Source organism: Adiantum capillus-veneris, chromosome 30 (assembly GCF_014529385.1).
Source record: "Adiantum capillus-veneris isolate H3 chromosome 30, ASM1452938v2, whole genome shotgun sequence".
NCBI lineage: Eukaryota > Viridiplantae > Streptophyta > Polypodiopsida > Polypodiales > Pteridaceae > Adiantum > Adiantum capillus-veneris.
Window position 1 is genome coordinate 64,328,268 of NC_140960.1, and position 26,039 is coordinate 64,354,306.

General features: G+C 42.6%; 1 protein-coding gene and 2 pseudogenes across 1 annotated transcript in view; all 3 read left to right on the forward strand.

The window, feature by feature from the left end:
* The first annotated feature begins 3 nt into the window (after positions 1 to 3).
* Positions 4 to 1,481, forward strand: LOC147418096 (uncharacterized; annotated as a pseudogene).
* A 10,704-nt stretch (positions 1,482 to 12,185) lies between these two features.
* On the forward strand, positions 12,186 to 12,727 carry LOC147418097 (uncharacterized; annotated as a pseudogene).
* Positions 12,728 to 17,987: 5,260 nt separating this feature from the next.
* The window catches only part of LOC147418098 (glutamate receptor 3.1-like), a 57,254-nt gene continuing 49,202 nt past the window's right edge, over positions 17,988 to 26,039 (forward strand). The window contains exons 1-3 of the mRNA XM_086506942.1: positions 17,988 to 18,416; positions 18,526 to 18,548; positions 18,959 to 20,319. Coding sequence (XP_086363068.1) covers positions 18,091 to 18,416; positions 18,526 to 18,548; positions 18,959 to 20,319 — 1,710 coding nt within the window. The 5' untranslated portion in view covers positions 17,988 to 18,090. The remainder of the gene's footprint in view (positions 18,417 to 18,525; positions 18,549 to 18,958; positions 20,320 to 26,039) is intronic.

Consider the following 26,039-nt stretch of genomic DNA (forward strand, 5'->3'; position numbering starts at 1 on the left):
ATCATGATCTACGTGGTAAGCTTACATGAGCATTTGCGTCAAGATCACATTGACAAAAAAGAGCCTTCTATGCCATATTTCATAATGCATAGATTCGTTCCTGTTGGCCAAGAAATTGCAGTTATAGAGCAAGAAAGCTCATAGCTTTAATTGCAAGCAAAAATCGGACAGCTGCTATGTCTCCATTGCCATCAAGGTCTCAAAGACCGTTCGTCACACCTCGAAAGGTTCCACAACTACATGCCTAATGCATGCAAAACAACAAGAAGATGCCATGTCCTTGAAATCTTGTGGATTCTTTTGCGTGGGACTGAAGAGTGCACTCTTCTAGGCCCATCGCTCTGCAGTAACTGCAACAAGGAAGACAAGTTGGGAGGAGGAAAGCTCCATATCGGCCATTTCTTTGGCGGTTGCTGTTGCTTGTGCGCACACCTCGACTGGAAGTGTGTTATTATGCTCTGCATGGTAAGCTTACATGAGCATTTGCGTCAAGATCACATTGACAAAGAAGAGCCTTCTATGCCAAATTTCATAATGCATAGATTCCTTCTTGCTGCCCAAGAAATTGTAGCTATGGAGCAAGAAATCTTCATAGCTTAATTTCAAGCAGCTACTATGTCTCCATCACCATCAAGGCCTCAAAGACTGTCCATCACACGTCGCATCAAAACAAGAGCTCTCTCATCCTCGAAAGATTTCACAAAACTACATGCCTAATGCATGCAAAAGCAGCAAGAAGATTCCATGTCCTTGAAATCTTGTGGATTCTTTCACCTAGGACTCAAGAGTGCACTCTTCTAAGCCCATCACTCTGCAGTAACTGGGTGTCACATCTAGTTGGCCATGCCAAAATAAAGGTGGCATTGTCATTGCATGACATACAAGTAGAGATATATAATATGCCCTGTTTTTGCCTAAACAACGTGGTCTTCCTTTTGGCGGGGAGCGACAAAGGCTATGGAAGCTGGGAGTCACTCTTACTCACCCTCTCGAGCAGGTGTTAAGTTTCACGAAACTCGTTGAAGACATAGCAGTGTCGAATCCAAACCTCTCTACAGCCAATTGGGGAAGTTGGATGCAGCAGGTAATTTAGACCAATAAATGGAATTAGTAGGCGATGCTAAGCTACATCTTGTTGACATGGCGTCGAAAAGACAATTAGAAGACATTATGAAGGAAGATTCTTCTGAGTTATTTCCTGATGGAAATATAGTGCCATAAATCAAGAAGGAACTCTCAAAGTAGGCATAGGGGCCACACAACTTAACAAGTTCAGTTTCTAATGATCATGCTCAAAACCTTTACACACATGTTCGTGTGAATGCAGACATAACTGAAAGCCCTAACCAAGTCCACCGAGATGCAATGGAAGCAATAAGCTACCCTGAACAAGATCAGGCTTGGCAAGATGGGAAGACCAAGCTTGGCAAGAGAGCCATAGTAACAAGGATGGCGAATCTCCCTTTTTTGATTCTCTGTAAAATTCTACACATTTGGGTCGCATGCGCGTGCGCATGCACACACACACACGTAGTGATTTGCATACCTTGCACTTCTGCTCTGCAGAGATCGCGCGCTCTCGTCTCGTCTCTGCACTCCTCGTGCTGGCAATGCTCCAAGTGCTATTTCTTTTACAAAGCATTGCTATTTTTATTTGTGTAAAAAGCCTAAAAGAAAGCCTAAAAATTGTGTACAGCATCTGATAGGCATCACACCTATATCACTACCTGCAAGCAGGCAGTGCCAACAACTCTGCAGGAGAATCTCCTTGATTCTCCGGCTCTTTTCCTTTCTAAAAAATTTAACCGCCTACTTAACTTTATTATAAGAGGATTTCAAACAAAAAAACACACTGAAAATAAAGGCCGTTGTTTAGGGCAATGTGTGTCTCAGTTTGATATCGTGCCGTTTTCAATTTCCAAAATGCCGGTTGAGGGCAAATAGAAAAGGAGAAATTTCATCCCAAAATAGAGAAATAGTGTAGAAACGTCAAAAAAGTAACCTAATTTTCTAAAATTTCCTCTTGGCAAATTCAAGGAAAGAAATGTTGGATGTTTGAAAAAATGATTTTTCCCGAACATTGGTTCAGGGATGGTGAGATATATTTCAAGTTTGATTGGATGGGTCTCATTGTGTGTTGTGTTTTCATTGGGTACTCAATTCCATGTTAGAGTTATGAGAACTTTAGGATTATGTGCTCACCATTTTCGGTTGCCTCTCATGCCATGGAGCTTCTCTCTCTTTTGTGTCTTGGCTCTTCCTTCCTATGCCATGATGTTGCTTTGCCCGTTGTGTGTGGTCCACCTCTGGTGAAGGTGATATTCATAGCTCGAGCATCGGAGGTGCCATTCTATCAAGAGCTTGTTGCTAGGTGAGCTCTATGTTTTTTGGGCAACTTATCTTCCCTCCCAGGTAGAGCATGGGACTTAAGTGTGTTGCTTGCTTGCACAACATTTAATTGGGAGTCGACAGTAGGTCGAGGTCATCTAGCAATGTCCTAGACAGGAGCTTATCCTTCAATGAGGCATCGCAGGGACCTCTTTGTGCGGATATGTCCGCCCTTGCGCTGGCCTAAGTGCGATGTCTGGGAAGTGAGGGAAGCTCATGAGGGTGCCTTGTGTTGCAGTCGTGGCTAATGCAAGAACTTCAACTTTGGGTCCCCTCAGGGCCTTGGATGCATGGGCATGCCTATCGGCTATGGTCCCCCCAAGCTTGACGTCGAGATGTTGCATGAGAGACTTGCTCGCCTTAGATCACAGTATCCCTATCCTTACTGCGTCATGAGTTCCTCTCGTTATTATGTGCCTCTCTCCACTTGTTAACCCCTCTCACTAGCAGAGTGGGGGTGAGCTTTCCCTCGGAAGCTCAAGCATGATCGTGTCGCTTATTGTCATAAAATCTAATATCTAACCAACCCAAATGATTTTCTCATATTAAACTGATCACTTAATGTGGAAGAATAACTGGGAACAAGGGTTAAAATATAGACATGTGCTTATATGTCTATCTCAGCACGGGACCAATGGTAAAGGGGCCCAAATGAGAGATGGTCTATCAAAGAGCAAGGCTAACCAATGGAGCAAAAGACCTTAGGGTTAGCTTCATTGAAGACCTCCAATAGTTAGTGTAAAAGTCCTTTGACGTTAGGTAAGCTAGGGCTGAGCTTGAGGTGGAAACCCGACCCAACCTTAAGGTGCTTGAGGTGCTTCTCATGCTTGATGACTAAGGTGCTTGATGATTGAGGTGCTTGAGATGCTTGAGGTGTTAAAAGTCAAAGATCTAATCCCTACAAGGAGGGGGCGAGCCCTACATGAGGGACGATGAGAGAGAACACCCACATACTCACACAAGGCGTACTTGGTATAAAGAAAGCATAGGGGCACTTGTCAAGTTCCTCCTCATGTTGCCTTAATGGTGTACCTGAAGCCTATTGGTTGGCCACCCAAGGGGTCCAATGATAATTTAAGAGATTTAATTAATTGATTTGTATTTATCAAGTCCTCTCTCTCAAAGGGGAAAGGGGGACACTTGTCCCAAGGGTACCCTTGTTGCTTGTAATGCCTCCTGCTTGTGATTGGCTAGGCTTGGAGGGGTCCAATGAGCTTCAAGCATGAGCTACAAGGGGGGATCGCCCAAAGCAAGCTAGGGGGTTTCTTAAGGGGTATACTCACCACACACACTCACACACACTCTCATTGTGTGCTATGTAAAGTGTAAGAGCTCCATCTCCTTCTCCAAGCTCCTTGAGAAGTTGAGAGCCTACACCAACACTCTTGGCTGTGGAATGCAAATCCAACCAAGAGTTGTGCTTTAATGCTTAAGCTTTTCATCTTCTCCATCTTCATTACTATGCTATTATGTGTGTTAAACAAGAAGAGTGATGATAAGTGAGGAACTATTTCTTTCTCCTATGGAATACTTCTTCTTCCTCTTCCCTACCCTCATTCCCTACTAGCTCTCTACACCTTGAAGGTGTTTGAGGTCTTGCGACTAAGGCTTGGGATAGTTAATGCTTTCTACAAAGTTTATGTTATACTTATTGCAAGAAGGCTAATGGATTATTGCAAGTAGATTAATTGTTGCTTTGGGCACAAGTTGATGCATAAAAGTTTACATCTTCATGCATTCAAATGATTTAGGGAACACAAGGATTAATGATGTTCACAAGTTCTTGATTGTTTTCAAGATAAGAACGATTGTTGCTCTTAAGCAAAATCTTGGTGTATGCAGCTTCCTTCTTCATACTGCCAAAGAGGTCTCAAGGAACACAAAAATTATATTGTACCAAGTCTCCCTTAATGGGAGAATCTATAATACAAATGCCTATTGAAGGGGGGACCGGCTCCACATAAATCCAATCCTCAATTGTTGTCATGTTCTCTAAACTCTCTCTCTTGCAAAAGTATTGTTCATGCCTATTTAATCAAGTGTTATGATTAAGTTGCTACTACCAATTAAGTTCACCCTCTATGCTCTCAAAGTAATCTCACAAAGTTGCTCACTCTTATTCTCTTAATTCCGCTATTCTACAAGTTATTAGGCCATTTCCATTACATTGCTTTCAGAGTATTTGGTTTCTCTTTTCTTGCTTAAGAAGAGAGGTCCTTAAGTAGCCTATAAATTGTTGATGTTGTTAATTATATTAGGGTAAGTGGAGCTGGGATCTATTATCGATTTTGTTGAGCCCACTATCTGGGATATGGTGCACACCTCGGGAGATTTGGACTTAATAATGGAGTCTTTTTAGACTTGCCTACGTTTTTACCATTATTTAGCCATAAGAACTCCAAAAGGAGCTAACCCTCGGCAACTCTGCTATGTTAGACCTACTCCACTACTCTCTATAATTAACCACTTTGAGCCGTGGGTGTAAATACTTAAGAGCCGAATTTCAAAGGCTAAGAGAAGTAGCAACTAAAATTTTGAATTGCCAAAAAGTACAGTTAGTAAACATACAAGTTTAATTAACACGGTTGACAATAACTAAGAGAGTAGAATGAACAATGATAGCTTTGATTTTGCACATGAAGGTGCTAATGTATAATGCCCCCATGTTTGTTAATTATCTTGTCACTAGGTTGTAGTAAGCCATGGGTAACCCTACTTTGCAAGCCAAAGTTACTCAACAACTTCGTGCTTATGGGATTTCCCTTTCTCTCCAAGAGGAGAGAGAGCTTAGGAGGCCTCTTGAAGAGACTCCCAAAAGAAGGCTCTCTCCCATACGAGAGGAGGAATCCAAGGAATGAGAAAGCACTGAATCCCTATGTTCCTCTAAAGATGTGGCTCCAAGAAGACGGCGGTCTAGACAATCATGAAGAAATTCCTTGCAAGCGATGCAAAGGACAAAATGCTTATCGAATGGCGCAGCTTGGAGCTTCTCTCTCATGAGTCTATTCACAAGTATGTAGATAAGTTTTGGGATTTACATCTCAAAGCCACTGTCTGCAAAAAGATAGATTTTGGGGAGAAAAAGCGATAATTTTGTGCAGATCTTTTTGAAGAGATGGCCGAGTATGTTAACTCGCAAAGGCCTAGGACCATATTGGCCGTCATACACTACACTATCGTCGCCTCTCAAATTGATTTCCAACAAGGGGTTAAAAGAAATTCTAAGCCCATGGAAGTGAAGGATCAAAATGAGTCTAGAGGGAGAATAAATGCTCAAGCTTCCTCCAAAGGAAAAACTAGCAACAATGATAACAAAATCAAGGAGAAAGGAGTCTACAAAGGTAAGAATAGACTCTCTTCAAAAGAGCTAGAGTGTTATCGTAAGGATAACAAATGCTACAAGTGTGGGCAGCAAGGGCATGTCTATCGTGCTTGTCCCCAAAGAAATGCACGCAACGAGCCACCTTGAGTTTCTATGGTTGAAACTCCAAAAGAGGATGCTCATAGCAAAAGGCTTTCATTTTTCCTCTGCTAGGAAAAAAAGACATGTACATACATGTTTATGCGTCGGGTAGCAACCTATCCCTTGTAGATATGCATGCTTTTGACAAGTTAATGAAAATCTCTATTTTCATATACATGATTTCTGTTAGAAAGTCTATAAACGAATTTAATGTTTCAACCAGTAATAATAAAAAAGACGGGAATCAAGAGGAATTAGAGTTGTCTAAATTCCTAAATGGATTCCAAAATGTTTTTATTATGATATGCCCATGATCTATCTCCACAATGAGGGGACAATGGCCATGCAATGGAGTTTCTACCACGAAGCTCACTGCCTAATAAGCCTCCTTATTGAGCTTCATAAGCTCCACAAGAGGAGATCAAGAGGCAATAGCATGAACTGGTAAGTTTTGAGAGAGATTCGGCTTTCTTCTAATCAAAAGAAAAGTGATTTTTTCCCAAGAGAATCAATAAATAGGTCACGTTATTTCTAAAAGTGGTATCTGTATGGATGCACAAAAGGTAGAGGTAATAAAAGGATGGCCTAATCCAAGGATTCTACATGAAATACGAAGCTCTAAAGGTATGAGTGCATACTATAGAAGCTTCATAGGAAAAATTCATGCTTATAGTCGGTCCAATACATGACTTAACAAAAAAGAATGTTGGACTGCAAAAGAGCAAAATACTTTTGAGTTCAAAGAGAAGTTTATCTCTCAACTCATGCTTACACCACGAGATCTCTCAAAGCTATTTGAGGTCCAATCTAATGCTTTGGTGATTGCCGTCAACAAGGGCATGCCATAGCATACAAGAGTAAATCTAATGAGCGAATGTTAAGCATATACAAAAGGAGCTACAAGTTGTTTTACATGCCATAGACACATGGAAGTACTTCTTGAGGACTCCATCCATGATGCAAACCAAGCTATCCGACAAACAAATGAGGTGGGCGAGTTTCTTTTTGCAATTTAATTTTTATAGCGGCTCACGTTGCTGGCAAGCTCAATCAAGTGGCCAATGCACTTTCACGATGGCCAAGAGTAGATAGGGTAACAATATCAACTTACAATGAACCATGTTTTATGATAGTTCAATATGCTACTAACCCAGACTTTAGGAATACGGTAATAACCTTTACAAATGGAAGAAAAAAGAACCACTCACTTTAGAGGACGGTTATCTTCCATACCTCGGCTATGTCTTGATCACTTCCCATACTCCTCCCATATGCGGGGCAAACAAGTATTCAAACCTATTCATCTAGGAATAGAAGCATACTCGTATTGGCTTACCAAGAAACGAGAACGTACAAGAGTATGTTTCAAAATGTATGGTATACCAAAAGGCGAAGTATGATAAAGGGACCATGGCTTGCCAACATCTAATTGCATCAGATAGAAATCCTACCATGACCGCTAATTTCTGGTAGAGTCTCTATCAGAACTAAATTAACCATCTTTTTCTCGCCCTACTATTCCCAATGGATGGCCAAAAGGAAAATAGCTAAACTAATGATTCTCGATCTACTAAAAGCTTATGATTGGAAGTAGATCAATGGCCAAAATGGGAGTACTTACCCTATCAATAGTATGTCTCTAATGACATTGAACATACTTCTACGGTGATAATACCTTTTAAGGTTAAAAACGGAAGATCCAAAAGTCCCTTGTAGCATAAGGTACCTGGGAAGTACAAATGAGTATAGACAAGATCAAAACGAATCTTTTTAGAAGTTTAAAGAGGCTATATCCATCTAATAGCTAGGCAAAAGAGGTTACTGCCAGTAGGCACAAAAGAGCCTTAGCCTTCAGTATAAAGGAAAAAGGGGTTGTTGCTACGAAGCACAAAAGATCTTTAGCCTTTAAAGAAAAAAAGAAAAAAATTGGGTCTTACTAAACCTCCCCAAGGCTCAAATTCCACGCAAAAATCCTATGGGCCACTAAAGGTATTATGCTAAGCCAGCACAAGATATTATGGCCCCTTCTAAATTTTCAAGCCCATCCATAAGATGGCTTATCAATTAAAGTTTCCGGACTCTACTGGCTCATACATAATATTTTTCATGAGAGCCTATTCAAGCCTTATAAAGGAGAGCCACCAAGAGAGGCCATAATTGAAGGCCCACCAGAGATCGAGGATGAAGAAGAGGAGCTCCAAACAAAGTTCATCCTTGACATGAAGACAAGGTATTAAGAAATGGTAAGATTACTGACAGTATCTTATTTAATTTAAGAATTATCCTTTCAAAGATGCTAAATGCATGCAAAGAACATAGCTTAAGGATAATATGAACCTTGTTAATGATGCTTACACTGACACAGAAGAGTAAGCAAATGTAAAAGAAATGCATTTTAAATGATCAATGTTTTTGTCTTATAAGACTGTCTCTTTATGTTTTGTGCACAAATTTTAACAAGTATGCATACTTAGGATCATGTTTGTGGTGACCACGTCTCTCAAACACCAAGTAGAATTTGTCACTCTACTTTGGGAGAATGAAATGGACTTAAGGGCAGACATGCTTGCGGTAGCTATGTCTCCCAAGCACCAAATGGATTAGTCATCCATCTTGGAAGATGTCATAGGGTAAAAAAGGGATCCTCTACCCGCTAAGTAAGATTGACTAACGACTTCGGCTTTATCTCTTCTACCTCATAGTCGAGGACGACTATGATTTCAAGAGAGAGATAATGTCATAAAATCTAATATCTAACCAACCCAAATGATTTTCTCATATTAAATTGATCACTTAATGTGGGAGAATAAACGGGAACAAGGGTTAAGATATAGACATGTGCTTATATGTCTATCTCAACACGGGACCAATGGTAAAGGGGCCCAAATGAGAGATGGTCTACCAAAGAGAAAGGCTAACCAATGCAACATAAGACCTTAGGGTTAGCTTCATTGAAGACCTCCAATAATTAGTGTAAAAGTCCTTTGACCTTAGGTAAGCTAGGGCTAAGCTTGAGGTGGGAACCCAACCCAACCTTAAGGTGCTTGAGGTGCTTCTCATGCTTGATGACTAAGGTGCTTAAGTTGCTTGATGATTGAGGTGCTTGAGATTCTTGAGGTGTTAAAAGTCAAAGATCTAATCTCTACAAGGAGGGGGCGAGCCCTACATGAGGGGGGATAAGAGAGAACACCCACGCTCACACAAGGCCTACTTGGTACAAAGAAAGCATAGAGGACACTTGTCAAGTTCCTCCTCATGTTGCCCTCATGGTGTTCCTGAAGCCTATTGGTTGGCCACCCAAAGGGTCCAATGATAATTTAAGAGATTTATTTAAGTGATTTGCATTTATCAAATCCTCTCTCTCAAAGGGAAAAGGGAGACACTTGTCCCAAGGCTACCCTTGTTGCTTGTAATGCCTCTTGCTTGTGATTGTCTAGGCTTGGAGGGGTCTAATGAGCTTCAAGCATGAGCTACAAGGGGGGGTCGACCAAAGCAAGCTAGGGGGTTGCTTAGGGGGTATACTCACCCACACTCTCATTGTGTGCTATGCAAAGTGTAAGAGTTCCATCTCCTTCTCCAAGCTCCTTGAGAAGTTGAGAGCCTACACCAACACTCTTGGCTGTGGAATGCAAATCCAACCAAGAGCTATGCTTCAATGCTTAAGCTTTCCATCTTCTCCATCTTCATTACTACGCTATTATGTATGTTAAGCAAGAAGAGTGATGATAAGTGAGGAACTATTTCTTTCTCCTATGGAATACTTCTTCTTCCTCTTCCCTACCCTCATTCCCTACTAGCTCTCTACACCTTGAAGGTGTTTGAGGTCTTGCGACTAAGGCTTGGGATAGTTAATGCTTTCTACAAAGTTTATGTTATACTTATTGCAAGAAGGCTAATGGATTATTGCAAGTAGATTAATTGTTGCTTTGGGCACAAGTTGATGCATAAAAGTTTACATCTTCATGCATTCAAATGATTTAGGGAACACAAGGATTAATGATGTTCACAAGTTCTTGATTGTTTTCAAGATAAGATCGATTGTTGCTCTTAAGCAAAATCTTGGTGTATGCAGCTTCCTTCTTCATACTGCCAAAGAGGTCTCAAGGAACATAAAAATTATATTGTACCAAGTCTCCCTTAATGGGAGAATCTATAATACAAATGCTTATTGGAGGGGGGACCGGCTCCACATAAATCCGATCCTCAATTGTTGTCATGTTCTCTAAACTCTCTCTCTTGCAAAAGTATTGTTCATGCCTATTTAATCGAGTGTTATGATTAAGTTGCTACTACCAATTAAGGTCATCCTCTATGCTCTCAAAGTAATCTCACAAATTTGCTCACTCTAATTCTCTTAATTCTGCTATTCTACAAGTTATTAGGCCATTTCCATTACACTTATCATGCTATGGAGAATAGCAACCGACCTTTGCCTTTTTGGGATTTTTTTTTGTAAATTTATTTTTGAGAGTAACAAATACGATTGAGTCCATACACTAGGCTTTGCAATGATGGTCAATTTTAAGTTATTGGAGTTGCTCCAAATTAACTTAGCATACAATGTGTGTACACTGTTGACTGAGCAAGTCTATATTGACACCTTTAGTAGCAATGATTATGTTGTAAATGATTTTCATATGGCTCATACTCATTAATTTGTGGAAATAGCATAGGTAATTTGTAGATTGATGGGACAAGACTTGATTTTATTGTGTTTTGTAGGTTTTAAAAAAAGAGAATGTATTGGGCAACACTAAATTAGCTGGGAATTTTATTGATATGATTTATTCTTATCCTCTCTTTCTCTAGAAAAATCAATCTTCTTGCTACTATTCTCTCTCTACTTATCATGATGTTTATCACTCCTCTTTTATTAACCACTAACTCCATAGCTTCTTTCCCACACGTTTGCCAAGAGAAGCACTTATTGTTTAGATCTTAGAGTTATTTTACCTTTGGAAAGGTGATAGCCATAATCACTTGGACAAAGGCTAGAGATTTTAAATGACCTTCCTTAGCTCAAACCACATAGTTTTTGTTGTTGCTTTGCCTTGTGTTAGCTTGCTTCATATACTGGCATTTTATACTTTTGTAGCACCCCTGACGAGTTGTAGGTAGTGCCCATCAAGCTCTTAAATTTTGTTATGGCTTGTTGCGCGTTTTTGTGGTGCTAATTTTTTTGCTCCCTTACATTTACAGGAAGTGAGTGTGTGAGGCTTTCATAACAATCCTTGGTTCTCTTGTGAGATACTCCAAGCAATGGACTCCATAATGAATGGCTAGAACTCTCTTGCATTTTGAAATCTTGCTTATTAACATCCTTGAGTCTTACCTTGAAATTTTTTATTAGATGGTCAAAAAGAGGTGTTGGCAAGTGTAGTTTTTCTTGCAGATGTGTGTGAAACTAGCAATAAACCTAACTAGCAGCCTGTTTTGAGTTCTCCATCTGCGATCATCAAGGCCTTAGATAAGGAGGTTGTTGCAACTCTAAAAGTGTCACCCTCCAAGCTTCCTAGTCCTAAAGCAAAGATGAAAAGCACTTTCCCACACAATCCCATCAAGAAAGCACTCTCATTTGTTAGAGGTAATCTTTTTTGCTTTATAGGAGCTTTATTTCTTGGTTGGTCTTCATTAGAAGCTTGCTTGTTGGTCAATCAATAGTTGGTGATGTTAGCGAGGCAAGGGAAAATTTGAAGCATGAAGTGGTTTTGGCTAGCAAAGCTAATGGATTTTCTTTGAAGGCAAATCCTTTTGTTGAGAGTTTTAACTCTTAGTTTTCTTTGACAAAATCCTTGTCTTCTTTTCTTACTTGTGAAGTCTTTGATGTCATCGATTTATGCTTTGCCTTTGAGAGAAAGTATTTAGTCCAGTATGAGACTTACAAGGTTAAGAATGTTGCCTCATACAATAGATTTTTAAAGGCAAACTTAAGTGATAGGTTGTCTAATCATATTGTCACATTTGTTGCCACTAAGAGATATATTTCTCAGTTTGTTGAATGCTTTGACGCTTATGATTTGTGAAAGCCGAGAAGTTTGATTGTATGTTTTCTCTATTCCTCGAGCACAAAATCAAAGAACTAGTGAGTCATGGTTCGTCTTTGGATGATGTTATTCTGACCATTTCATTCACTATTGTGCAAGTTAAGAGTCTCGTGAAGAGTGATGGATTGAGCTCTTCACTCTTGGTCATTTTTTATGGTCCCTCCTTTGCTGATAGAGCAAGTATAAGTATCATTTTAGCATATGCTTTTAAGCTCCCAATTGGTTCTCTGATTTGTGTATTGTGTGTGTAGCTTGTGTTTGTCCCATCTAAGGGGGATGATTATCATCACATGGTCAATGAAGTTGAAGAGCATGGCTTTTATGCATGCATCCCTCATAACATAAATGTCTTTAAGCAATTCTCCAACATGCTATCAATTACATATTACACTATTTTGTGCCCTTTGCATGAGAAGTTGAAGCCGCTCTCCCAAGATATACATGTGAAAAAGCTTGCACTCTTAGGCTTTGGAAACAAGGTGAGCACATCTTTACAGCTCTTATGTGACAATCCTTTATGAACTGTTTATGATTGTGTTTTGGAAATATGTAGGTCTTTGGCACTCTTGAAGTGGTGAATGTGAACAGTGTTAGACTTGAGAAGGGAAATCAAATTTAGTCGTCAAAGCTCCAATCCATATTGTTTTGCTTGTGACAAAGTGGATCAAATTGATCAAGTTCGTGCACTCCAAGCTTGCTTAATTAATCATGAGGGAAAGGCAATTTCAATTGTGTTGCATGGTAAAGTTGTTGATCGGGTGTTTGCTTCTTAATGTGAAGAGAGTTGGCAGATTCACGATTGATAAGCAAGGGTATGTGATTAAAAGCCTCAATTGTAAAAATTGGTAACTCTCTTATCTACCAACCATTTTGTAAGCTTATATCTTCTTTGCCTCCCGTCTCTTATCAAAGCCACCATCCGTGATAGCTTACTATTGCAATCCTTGGAACTATCCTAGGCACAAATTTCCATAATTTTGTGTCAGCTTTTAGGGACAATGATTTTTAATTCAAACTCTTGTTTTGAAGTAAATGGTGCTTCTCTTTGAATCGATACTCTTTTTTTACAAAAATATTGTCAAAATCAAGATGTATTGTTTGCTCTTCTCTTCATGATTGGTCATTGAGTATGTAACAAGAATATGTTATCCAAATTATTTTGCAAGATATTGCTAGCCACAATGGAGAAACTTTGAACGTATGGTTTGAAACTTGGGATAAAGATAATATTATTGAAATGCTTGATAAAGTTGTATCATGGAGTGATGGATTACTTTGGTGATAGAACCAAGCCATTAAGAGTTGATGTATTCGGCCATCTCTTTAGGTAATCCTGCATAGAATTATTGCTTTTGCTCGACGAAGTCTATCTTTTGGAAGACAATAGCCTTGAGATGTAAATCCCAAAACTTGTCTACATATTTGTGGATAGACTCATGAGAGAGAAGCTTCAAACTGCACTATTTGGTGAGCACTTTGTCCTTTGCATCGCTTGAAAGGAATTGCTTCATGATGGAAAATCGTAAAGTTTTTCATGTCTTTGGGGCTTCGCCGTTGCCACGAAGGCTAGCCCACCATTGACGAGCCAATTTCTGGAAGTGCATAGCTACATGGTGGCGCTTGGAGGACTCCGTGAAGCCCTCGTCTCCAAAGGCCGCATCAATCTTTCCTCCCTCTTTGAACTTCTTGAGCTTTTGTGACCTTCACCATGCAGGGTATGATTTGCGATGTCCTCCCCTCTTGTATTCTCTAGGAGAATAGTCATAGCTTTCGTCAGAGAGGAGGAAGGTGAAGAAGAAGGAGAAGAGGGTGACCTCTTTCTTGCCCTTCTCTTCCTTTGATTCCTCTCTTCCCTTTTGGAGTGATGAGGAGAAGGACTATATGTTGATCTTCTCCTCTTGGGAGGAGTTTGACGATCGTCTAGACCGCCGTCTACGTGGAGCCACATCTTCAGAGGAACTTAAAGTTTCATTGCTTTCTTGATCTTTGGATTCCTCTTCTCGTATGGGAGAGATTCTTCTTTTGGGAGTCTCTTCAAGAGGCCTCCTAAGCTCTCTCTCCTCTTGGAGAGAAAGGGAAATCCCATAAGCGCGAAGTTGTTGAGTAATTTGGCTTGCAAAGCAGGATTGCCCATAGCTTGTTGCAACCTAGTAACGAGATAATTGACAAATATGGGGGCATCATCATTAGCACCTTCATGTGCAAAATCAAAGCTATCAATGTTCATTCTACTCTCTTTGTTATTGTCAGCCATTTTAACAAAATTTGTGTACTTAGTGTATGCTTTGGCAATCCAAAATCTTAGTTGCTACTCCTCTTAGCCTTTGAAAATTGGCACTTAAGTATCTACACCCACGGCTCGAAGTGATTAATTATAGAGAGTAGTGGAGTGGGTCTAATATTGCAGAATTGCCGAGGGCTAGCTCCTTTTGGACTTCTTATGGCTCAATAATGGTAAAGCCGTAGGCAAGTCTAAAAAGACCCCATTATTAACTCCAAAGCTCCCGAGGTGTGCACCATATCCTACATGGTGGGCTCAACAAAACCGATAATAGATCCCAGTCCCACTTACCCTAATATAATTAAAAAAATCAACCATTTATAGGCTACTTAAGGACCTCTCTTCTTAAGCAAGAAAGAGAAACCAAATGCTCTGATACCAATGTAATGGAAATGGCCTATTAACTTTGAGAGTAGCGAAAATGGAAGAAGTATTTTATGAAATTACTTTGTGAGCATAGCGCATAAACTTAATTGATGGTAGCAACATAAACATAGAATTTAGATAGCTTAGCATGAACAATACTTTTGCAAGAGAGAGAGTTTAGAGAACATGACAACAATTGAGGACTGGATTTATGTGGAGCCAGTCCCCCCTCCAATAGGCATTTGTATTATAGTTTCTCCCATCAAGAGAGACTTTGTACAATACAATCTTTGTGTTCCTTGTGATCTAGGTGATGCAACGAAGATGGAAAGCTTCATGCATCACGAGCATAACATAAACTGTGTGGAAAGCATTAACTATCCCAATCCTCAGTCCCAAGACCTCAAACACCTTCGAAGGTGGAGAGAGCTAGCAGGGGATGAGGGTAGAGAAGAGGAAGAAGAAACATTTCATAGGAGAAAGAATTAGTTCCTCACTTATCATCACTCTTCTTGCTAGCATACATTATAGCATAGTAATGAAGATGGAGAAGATGGCAAGCTTAAGCATTGAAGCATGGCTCTTGGTTGGATTTGCATTCCATAGCCAAGAGTGTTTGTAGTCTCTCAACCTCTCTACTTGCTTGGAGAAGGAGAGGGAGCTCTTGCACTTGCACAATACACCATGAGAGGGTGTGTAGGAGAGTATACCCCTCAAGAAACCCCCTAGCTTGCTTTGGTCGACCCTCCCTTGTAGCTCATGCTTGAAGCTCATTGGACCCCTCCTGGCCTAGCCAAGCACAAGCAAGGGCATATCAGCAACAAGGGTAGCCTTGGGACAAGTGTCCCCCTATCCCCTTTGAGAGAGAGGACTTGATAAATGCTAAAACAATTAATTAAATCCACTAAATTATCATTGGACCCCTTGGAAGGCTAACCAATAGGCTTTAGGCACACCATGAGGGTAACCTAGCTAGGGGCTTGACATGTGTCCTACTTGCCTCTTGGGCAAGGGGTGCCCTTTGGGAGAGAAAGTGGTCAAGCAACCACCCCCCCTTCTTGCATGGCTCGCCCCCTCCTTGTAGGGATTTGGTTTGACTTTTGTGACACCTCAAGCCCCTCAATCTTGGGCCTAGTTCTCCCCACAAGCTTGGCCCTTAAGCCCCTCAACCTTGGGCTGGGTTCCCACCTCAAGTACAACCCTAGCATCTCAATCATGACAAGCACCTCAAGCATCTCAATCATCAAGCACTTCAAGTATCTCAGTCATCACGCATGACAAGCACCTCAAGCTTGGGCCGGGTTCCCACGAAAAGCATAGTCCTACCTTACCTAAGGTCAAAGGACTTTTAACACTAACTATTAGAGGTCTACAATGAAGCTAACCCTAAGGTCTTTAAGCTCCATTGGTTAGCCTTGCTCTTTGACAAACCATCTCTCATTTGGGCCCCTTTACCATTGGCCCCGTGTTAGATATATCTATTAAGCACATGTCTGTATCCTAGCCCTTGTTCCCGTTTATTCTCCCACATTAAATGATCAGTTTAATATGAGAAAATCATTTGGGTTGGTTAGATATTAAATTTTATGACAAGTGGTTTTTGTTTCATGCTCCGCAGTTCATGCATATCATGGTTGAGTAAGAAGCAACCTCAGACGCCTTATGGGGCTAATTTGGGTGTTGGACAGGACATTGCCAGAGCGCATTGACAATATTGCGAGGAACCTAGTTTTCCATGCTTGCACAGAGCACATTGAGCCGCATTACCACTATGTCAGAGAGAGACTCTCAGGAGGACAACTCAACTTGGCTTATATGCCAACACAAGACAACCTTGCAGATCTTTTCACAAAGGCATTGCCTCGTGAGAAGTATAAAGATTTTCGCAAAGCTTTGGGCTTACTTCCCTTTGTGGAATGATCATGTCCTCAAGGCATGGCACTTCCCCTATACTCTATGTGCCATCTCTTGTTCACCGCATCTCTCCTAGGGGGGATTCGTTACCATACATATGTGGTAGTGATGTGTGTGAACACACTTAGGATTGCCGGGACATTTTTTCCCTCACTAGGAGGTTTTCCCCCCCGTTCATTGTATATACGCCCATCACTCTAGGCTAACTTATCTTTTCATTGCTCTAAGCAATACTACTCTCTGTTGTGTGCCTTGAGCTTCTTCATTGTCTCCAAGCTGTGTGTGTTTCCCTGCAACCCTATTTCCATACATATGTGGTAGTGATGCGTGTGAATACACTTAGGCCCTCCACTGCATTTTTTCCCTCACTAGGAGGTTTTCCCCCCCGTGCATTGTATATACGCCCATCACTCTAAGGCTAACTTATCTTTTCCATTGCACACTAAGCAGTACTACTCTCTGTTGTGTGCCTTGAGCTTCTTCATCATCTCCAAGCTGTGTGTGTTTCCCTGCAATCCTATTTCCACACACACACACACACACACACACACACACACACACACATAGAGAGAGAGAGAGAGAGAGAGAGAGAGAGAGAGAGAGAGAGAGAGAGAGAGAGAGAGAGAGAGAGAGAGAGAGAGAGAGGATTGTGACATGCACATGCACGTGACCAAGGTAGTGGTGGATGAGGTTTTGAAAGCCACTTCTTTACCTTGTTGATATAGTATTTGCCATAGATTGAGTTGTGGGAGCCACCCCTTACCTTCTTCATACTATAGAATTATGCTAGCCTCCTTCTCGACGCTATTTAGGGTTGAAGCCCACTTGAGACATTCTGTTTGTCAGCCTATGCCTAGTAGAGCATCCTGTCTATAATCATATTTCTTGATTGCGTCAACATGCTATTGAGAAAATGCGCATAGAGCGTCGAAGAACTACTAAGGCCCATGGCTCCTGCCTAGCTTATACGTATCGCAACTTCAATGGTGGAGGCCTGTTTTAATGTTGGTTCAAGTTGTACTACCATCCATGAGAATGCTTTGTTGGGTTGGGGGGGGGGGGGGGGGGGGGGGAGGGGTGGGGGGGGGGGGGGGGTAAATTGTGTTGAGTCACACCCTCCTCCTCCACCTCAAAGAGGTGCAATTAGAATTACCCCCCCCCCCCCCCCCCCCCCCCCCCCACCCCCCCCCCCCCCCCCCCCCCCCCCCCCCCCCCCCCACCACCACAAATTGTGTTGAGTCACACCCTCCTCCCTCCACCTCAGAGAGGTGCAGTTAGAATTAAACCCCCTCCCCCCCCCCCCCCCCCCCCCCCCCCCCAAACCCACCACAAAAATTGTGTTGAGTCACACCCTCCTCCCTTCCACCTCAAAGAGGTGCAGTTAGAATTAAACCCCCCCCCCCCCCCCCCAAAAAAAAAAAAAAAAAAAACACACACACACACAACACACACAAACTTCAGCCTTCCCCAACCCTTTCGTGTGTGCGCGTGACCGGGCTTGACACAAATCAATGGCATGTGCAAGGTACCCCCTTCCATGTGGAGCGGGTACTTCCAGTACATTGGATTCATCGAAAGGTCCAAAGTATCCATGATGGTGAAGGCCTCATGCACTGAAATGGTGGCCCTGGCAAATGTCGGAAGACGTTATAACGGCTGACTGTTCAGCTGAAGTCCATAGGAGGAGGGGGAAGAGCGCTCTGCTCTCAGCTCCCTCTTCATCATCTTCATCTTCACCCATGGTAAGACAAAAGCTTTTCATCCCGCCCACATGCAGGTTTTCGGAAAAACATGCTCTCTTCTTTCTGCGGCAACGGCCCCCTGACCCTCCTCTTCATCCGCAGACTCATTCTCGTCAGCTTCTTCATCTTCTGTGCAGTGGTGCTCCTCCCTCACCTGCCCTCACTCGCATCTGCCACTATTCGCATTGGGGCTCTTCTCGATTCCAACTCCGTCCTGGGTACGAGATGCTTGGCGGCCCTCGATCTCGCTGTGCACAATGTCAATAAGGATCCCCTGCTCCTCAATGGCACCACTCTCGAGCTTGTGCCGGCCAACTCCAATTGTAGCGCCTTCATTGGTGCTGCTGCAGGTCTCTCTCTCTCTCTCTCTCCCTCTCTCTCTCTCTCTCTCTCTCTCTCTCTCTCTCTCTCTCGCTCTGTGTGTGTGTGTGTGTCTCTGTGTGTGTGTGTGTGTGTGTGGCCACGGTGATTTGAATGTCTGCACACACAAGCACTCACATAAATGTGTATTTGTGTGTGAACATTTGCATGCGTATATATGCACATGCATATGAGAGTATCTTCTTGCACTTTCTTAATCTTTATCACAATGAGGTTTGTTAGCATCTCCTGAGCCTTCCTGCATCATGACAAAAGGGTTTTTGCTCCTTGAAGACGTTGTCATTGAAGATCATTGATCATAATGGCCTAAATTTACACTTCAGTATGCAGACTCATGCTTTTGTTTGCATTTTCACCACATTTGCTTTCTTATGTGCAGCTATATCGTTGCATGAGACCCAGGTGGTGGCAATTGCTGGGCCGCAATCATCAGAGGTCTCACATTTTGTGGCACACATGGCCGCCCAGACAAAAATCCCGCTGGTTTCTTTTGCTGCTACAGACCCGGCACTCTCAGAATACCAATATCCTTATTTCATCCGCCTCACATGGAGCGACACTTTGCAGATGGCAGCAGTTGCGTCGGTGATACATTATTATGGATGGAGGTCAGTAGTTACCCTGTTCACAGACAATGACTATGGAAAAAATGGCATTGATGCACTGAGCGACTTGCTTGACAAGGTCGGTGCAGAGATTGTTTACAAAGCAGGATTGGACACAGCAGCAGACAATTACACTATTGGAAGCATTCTGGCCCAATTGGCTCTTATGGAATCGCGGGTCTTTGTTGTCCACATGCAACCAAATAGAGCCCGCATCGTGTTTGCAGTTGCGAACTACCTCAAGATGATGAGTGCTGGGTATGTATGGATAGTGACCGATGCTATTTCAAATTATCTGGACACAACAGACTATGATATGGAGTTCATGAAAGCAACACAGGGAGTTATTGGTACACGTATGTACGTACCTATGGACACTTCGCAGCTCTTGAGCTATCTGACGCAGCGCAATCAAGCCACCGGAAGGATGGATCTTCGCTTCCATCCTTATGAGCTTCTGGCATATGAGTCGATATGGATGATCGCTTATGCTATCGACAGATTTCTGAAACAGGGCCACGAGTTTAAGTTTGTGGCACCTACTCTACCAAACAATGTGTCTGGAAGTAACTCCGACTTGGCACAATTGAAGATACTTGAGGATGGTGCGGTGCTTTTAGGCCAGTTACATGCGACAAATTTCACGGGGATAACAGGGTTTGTGCAGGTGGACAAGAGAGGGGATAGGAAGGGGGTTTCCTTTGAGATTGTGAACAGGGTGGGTACTGGTCTTCGGGTGGTCGGGTACTGGATCAATGGGACTGGATGCACGACAGTTCCACCGTCTCAACTGGAGGGAACCGTTTTGCATGATACGACTGGGAATACGGCTCATGTCGAAAAGCTGCAGGATGTGGTTTGGCCAGGCGGTTCTGCGCAAGTTCCTCGTGGGTGGGTAGTACCCAAGAATGGGAGACCTCTCATCATTGGTGTGCCCAACAAAACTGGTTACAAGGAGTTTGTGACTGCTAGACAGGATGCTAGGAACGTGACTACATTCCATGGTTTCTGCATCAATGTATTTGAATCAGCTATATCCTACCTTCCGTATTCTGTTACGTATACATTTGTGTCCTTTGGCAATGGCAGTATTACTCCAAGTTATGGTGAACTCATTAACAGGATTGATACCAAGGTAATAGCTCAACCATGACTGCTGACCTTTGTTTGAGTTATTATGCTCTTTTATGACCACTTGCATGAACAAGTGCACATGTACTCCTCTAGGATTTTAGACACAGAGTCCCTTCATAGGCTAGCATTCAACGTGTGTCCATGCATATAGTTGCCATAAAAATAAACACGAGCGTGCACGTGCGCATACACACGTGCATTCGAAAAGTGAAATAGACATGTGCATAATTGCTATTGGAATAGCACACAACACACGTGTAACTACTTACTGAAGAAAAAGTCTCTCTCTCTCTTTCCCTTTTCATTATATTTTCATTTTCATTTTTGCTTCCTTCATCACTTCACACATGAATTCACCCCTGCATAGTCCTAACACAATCACATTGCATCACATTCTTCCACACAGCAAAACTACACAGCACTTTTCGTTATTCTTCTCTTCTTTTTTCTTCTCATTTCCATTTTCCTGTCCCTATTCATAAGGGCATCATTCCCCATCATTTTAACCCCCATCTCATCACCTGCCAAAACAAAGAAAACACAAAACACACTCCACTTGTCAAAGCCAGAAAACACAAAAATAAACAGGATCTTCATCTCATTTTATTTTCAGCTTCATATCCATCTTTCTCCCTCTCCCCCTGCTATTGTGGTTCTCAAACATGAAGAAGCAAAACGGCAACGACGACCCTCTGGAGGATGCCATTCAAAAATGTAAAGAGATGTGCGAGACCGTTAACAAGAATAATTTGAAACCTCCGCGGCACAATAAAGACACTCAAAGAAGGCGTGTTTGTCCAAGAAAGCACGATAAACACACTTGTGGATCGTGTGACGGCCCAAGATGAGGAGATCGCGTTAGTCAAGGAGCTTGCAGAGGTGCGATCACGACACACACGAAGAGGAAGAGCTTCAACTCTCAGTAGTTGGCAAACTCAACTAGATTAAAGAACAAGTGCGGGCCATCACAGAAGGGGAGGAGCAGCACAAAGAAATGATGACTTCGTGGGTGGATGTTCTTACAAAGATCCAACCAACAGAAAGGGGATGAGTCGAGAAATGGATCGGGATTGCCAAGAAAGGAAAAGGCAATGAAAAAACCCCCACACCCACCATCATTAACTTGACACTAGAAGAGGAGCAAAGGAGGCGTGTGCATGCCTTACATGTGAGGATTTGTGGTCTCTAAGACCAAGATAACGTTGATGCAAAAATAAAAAAACTCATGATTATGATGGGGGTTAATGAGCAGACACATACGAGGGCTTCGAGAGTGGGCAATAAGAAAAGTGGAAGCAATGGGGAAACCTCAAAGGAAAGGGCACTTATTCTTTGTTTCTCCTCCATGGAAACGAAGAAGTGCTTGTTAAAGAAGAGACAAACTCTTAAGAAGACGGGCATCTTTCTTGGAGACGACCTCACGCTCTCGCAGATTACTCATGTGCAGGAGATAATGCTGGATATTAGAGCGGAAAGGGAAAAAGATAAGATTGCTTTTTACCGAGATGGAAGGGTATTGATATTGGAAGGACAACTTTATGGGGAGAGACATTGTCTTTTACTCAGAGACACACCAAGCATGTGCCATGACATATTCCATTGTGCTGGCCCCATGCCTATGAGGGAAGCAAGTAAACCCAACTTCTGCGGGAAATTGCTATAGACCATTAAGTATGCACAATCCATGTGAGCCCATTCCCATCATATATCTCCCGTACTCAGTGTACTCCTCATCCTGTGAACGTCTGTTAAGGCCCAAATCACTGGTATCTAGCTCTCTGAGTATCTCATCTGAGGTATCATAAAAAAATTGTATGATAATTTCTCATGCGGGCATTAAAGTCCCCCAAGAGAATGATGTCACCATCTCTGAAAAACTCCCATATGTCCTCTTCTAATGCCGAGAAAGGGGACTATCTTCTAGGTGCAGCATACACCGATGTGCTGGAGCAAAGTAACATATAGCAATGTACAAGAATCTATCTGTCTCAGCCCTCAATCTCACCCACATGTGTTTGGCTTGATCATCTCTCCAAACAATATGCACAAGCAGTTGTAACTCCTCTCTGAATAGGACTCCTACTCGTGACCCTCTGCCTCTGTGCTCTAATCTCGTCTTTGCTCGACAAGCTGTCTCCCACCTATATCCATTCACATGTGGCGTGAGGCATGGCGTCTCTCTCATGAGCACTCCCCTCCCCCAATGATTACTTCCTCTGATGTGTGGGGTCAATATGCAACATCCTTGTGTACGGTCCCTGGACAGACATCCCTCCTAGATCCTCCTTAGCCATGCCCATCTACGAGTACCTTCTTTACCACTGAGATGGTAAAGATGGCCATTGATAAGATGAGGACCAAGAGGGTATATGATCATGATGGTCTAGTACCAGAACACTTTGTACATGTAGAGATATGCTGACAGAGGTTCTTGCAGTTCTATTCAATCGTGATGTGTGAGGGTCTACTTGAGACCCGGAGACTATCTACTATTGTGCCTATCTTCAAGGCATGTGATCCTATGGAGCATGAACACTATCATAATATCTTGATTGGACACACATTGGCACGATTGCATGAATCTATCCTTGAGCAGCAGTTGAGTAGATGTGCAGAGAGTGAGGGCGTATGGGCAACAGGCAACGGGACATACTGGTTTCAGGAGAGGCTCCTCCACTCTTGACCATATTTTGACACTTAGAGCCATCATTGAAGAGGGTAGGGCAGATGGGAGACGGATTTTTTGTCACTTTGTGGATCTTCGTAAAGCATTCGACATGGTGGCTATAGCTAGATTGATGAGCAGACTACAAGAGATGGGAGTGCCCAATGAGTTGATTTGGGGGATCATGGCTCTATACAGATCAGTGGTGGGACATGTACACACTCCAGAGGGGATAATTGATTTAGTGCACTCCACTATTGGAGTGAAACAAGGTTGTCCATTGTCCCCCATTCTATTCGGTATGTTTATAGATGAGGTTTTTGATTACAGTGACAGAGAGGGTGATAGAGGTGCGAGCTGGTAGCGATATGGATTCCGTTGTTGTTATATGCTGATGATATTGTGTTGATGTCGGACTCACCGGAGGGTATGAAATGACATCTGGATGCATTACATAGCTTTATGGAGGATAGTGGATTGCTGTAAACCTTGGTAAAACCAAGGTTATGGCGCTTAACACCACACCGCAGTGGATCAGGAGATCAGCACCTACATTCACTTATGGTTAAGAGGCTGTGGAGTACACAGATGCATACACTTATCTTGGGGTAGTCTTCATTGGGCCAAGGTTTTCTTTGAAAGGAGCAACAGAGACTAGACTGACCAGAGCGTATGCGGCCTTGGGAGGATTTGAGAGGATGTATTCACAAGTTCAGTTCTAGGAACCCCGAACAAAGCTCTATCTATTTGATACCTTGGTAGCTTCAACTATGCTCTATGGGGTTCAGGTTTGGGTGTAGTTGGGCTACAGTGTCACTTTACATGGAAAGACAAGACAATTACAGTTGGTCATGGGTTCACACTTAGTGGACTTGACATGTGGCAGGAGTGGTGGTTTAGAGAACATCGTGGTTAGTTCTTCTCCACCACAGTTTGGGGATATGTAACAAACTTGGACACTCCAAGTCAAGATTCTACCGCGACACAACAGAGATTCACTTCAAAACAGTTCACAATTCACCATTGATTTGACACGGCCCGGCGGAGTCCGTGCCTAGAGATATTGGCCCTAAAGCCTGACGCCCCTTTCGGTATTTCTTTTTGTATTAATCTGTGTTCAAAGTACAAGATAGTGGGAGGGTTCTCAGTCTCAGACTCTGCGTCCAGATGCTCTGAGGAGTGAGGGCCCTGCCCACTTATTTATAAGTTACAAGGGATGCCCAAGAGCAGAGCCCCAAAAGCTGTAAGTAGCCTTCAAAAATAAAGCAAGTTATTCCCAAAAGCTGCCAATTTTTCAGCTAGTGCAAAAAGCTGATTTCCGTACACTGTCAGTGTGAAAAGCAGAGATCCGTATGGCAGGCCACGTCAACACTGTTAGCGTGAAATCCGGGACTGCCGTACAATTGCCATGTGTCCACTGTTGGGCAGATTCGGGGTGTCTGTCTGCTGCCCCACTGTATGAGTGTGTCCCGGGGCCACGCCACGTCACCCATTTGTGACATACCTCCCTCTTGAAAGCATTGTAATTGCCCTCGATTACGCCTACAAAACAGACAGAGGCCATAAACTGTCTTAGCAGACACTGACTGTTAGTACTGACGCACTAGGAACAACACATCTAGCACATGTACCAATCGACAGTCACATCACAGGACATCACATGACAAATCACATTCAAATATCATTCCAATCTCAGACCATGATTATTTGTCAACGTATTTAGCAATTGCATCTAGATCCCGTCGGGACCTCTCAAATGTCCGATTAACTAATCCATATTGCAATCATGTCTATAGATTTTTTCAGACCAAAATGCTGCTGTAACAAACTTGGACACTCCAAGTCAAGAATCAACCGCGACAGCACCAAATAACCACTTCAAAACAATTCACAGATCACAATAGATTTGCACTGGCCCGGCGGAGTTCCGTGCCTAGAGATATTGGCCCCAAAGACTGGCGCCCCTTTCGGTATTTCTTTTTGTATTAATCAATCATCAAAGTACAAGAGAGCGGTTAGGGTTTCACTCTCAGACTCTGCGTCCAGATGCTCTGAGAAGTGAGGCCCTCACCACTAATTTAAAGGTTACAAGGGATGCCCAAAAGCAGAGCCCCAAAAGCTTTAAAAATCAAAAGCATCAGTTCTCTCTCTCTCTTAGAGTCTTTTCTCTTTTTTTTATAAAAAAAAAGCAAAAGCAAAATTCGCGTCGCTCATCATTTTCCTTTTTTTTTTTTTTTTATAATAATCCGCCTCTGCGATTTCCGGAATTTAGGGTTTTTGGCAAAAATTAGGGTTTGTAGGAATTTTAGGGTTTCTGCTGTCCGCCACGTCATCACTTTGTGACATACCCCCCTCTTGAAAGCATTGTAATCGACCGCGATTACGCCTGTAGAACCGACAAAAGCCATAAACCGTCTTAGCAGACACTGACTGTTAGTACCTACGTACTAGGAACACACATCTAGCACATGTACAAAATCGACAGTCACATCACACGACATCACATGACATCACCAGACATCACAGGACATCACATGACATTCAACATTCATTCGGATCTTAGACCATGATTTATCGGCAATGTAGCTAGCAATCACATCTAGGTCCAATCGGGACCTCATCGATGTCCGATTGACTAACCCCTATTGCAACCATGTCTATTCGAGATCAAGTAGACCAAAATGCTGCAGTCATTTCGGCTATCAGTTCCTGCACTCACAAGAAGTCAAGAACAAATCAGTATCATAATCAGGAATTCCATTTCATAAAGTCATCCAGCAGAATACTGTCAGCTCTCAGTATCCCTGAAGCTCAAAGAGACATCAGTGACTTTAGTATCAAAATCGAGGCATCTGTTGACAAAGGAGCGGAGTGACTCCCCTCTTGTGCATCCCACTGCACCAGATCTTCGGCCAAGCTGAGTTTCTGGGTTCCGTTTGGAGTAGACTATGCTAAACCAAAACATCGAGGTAAAGTTTCACAATCCGAGGAGTATCTGCTAGGTCCTCCTCCTCCATCCACTTCGCATCAAATGCAGGAAAGTTCTTGAACTAAAC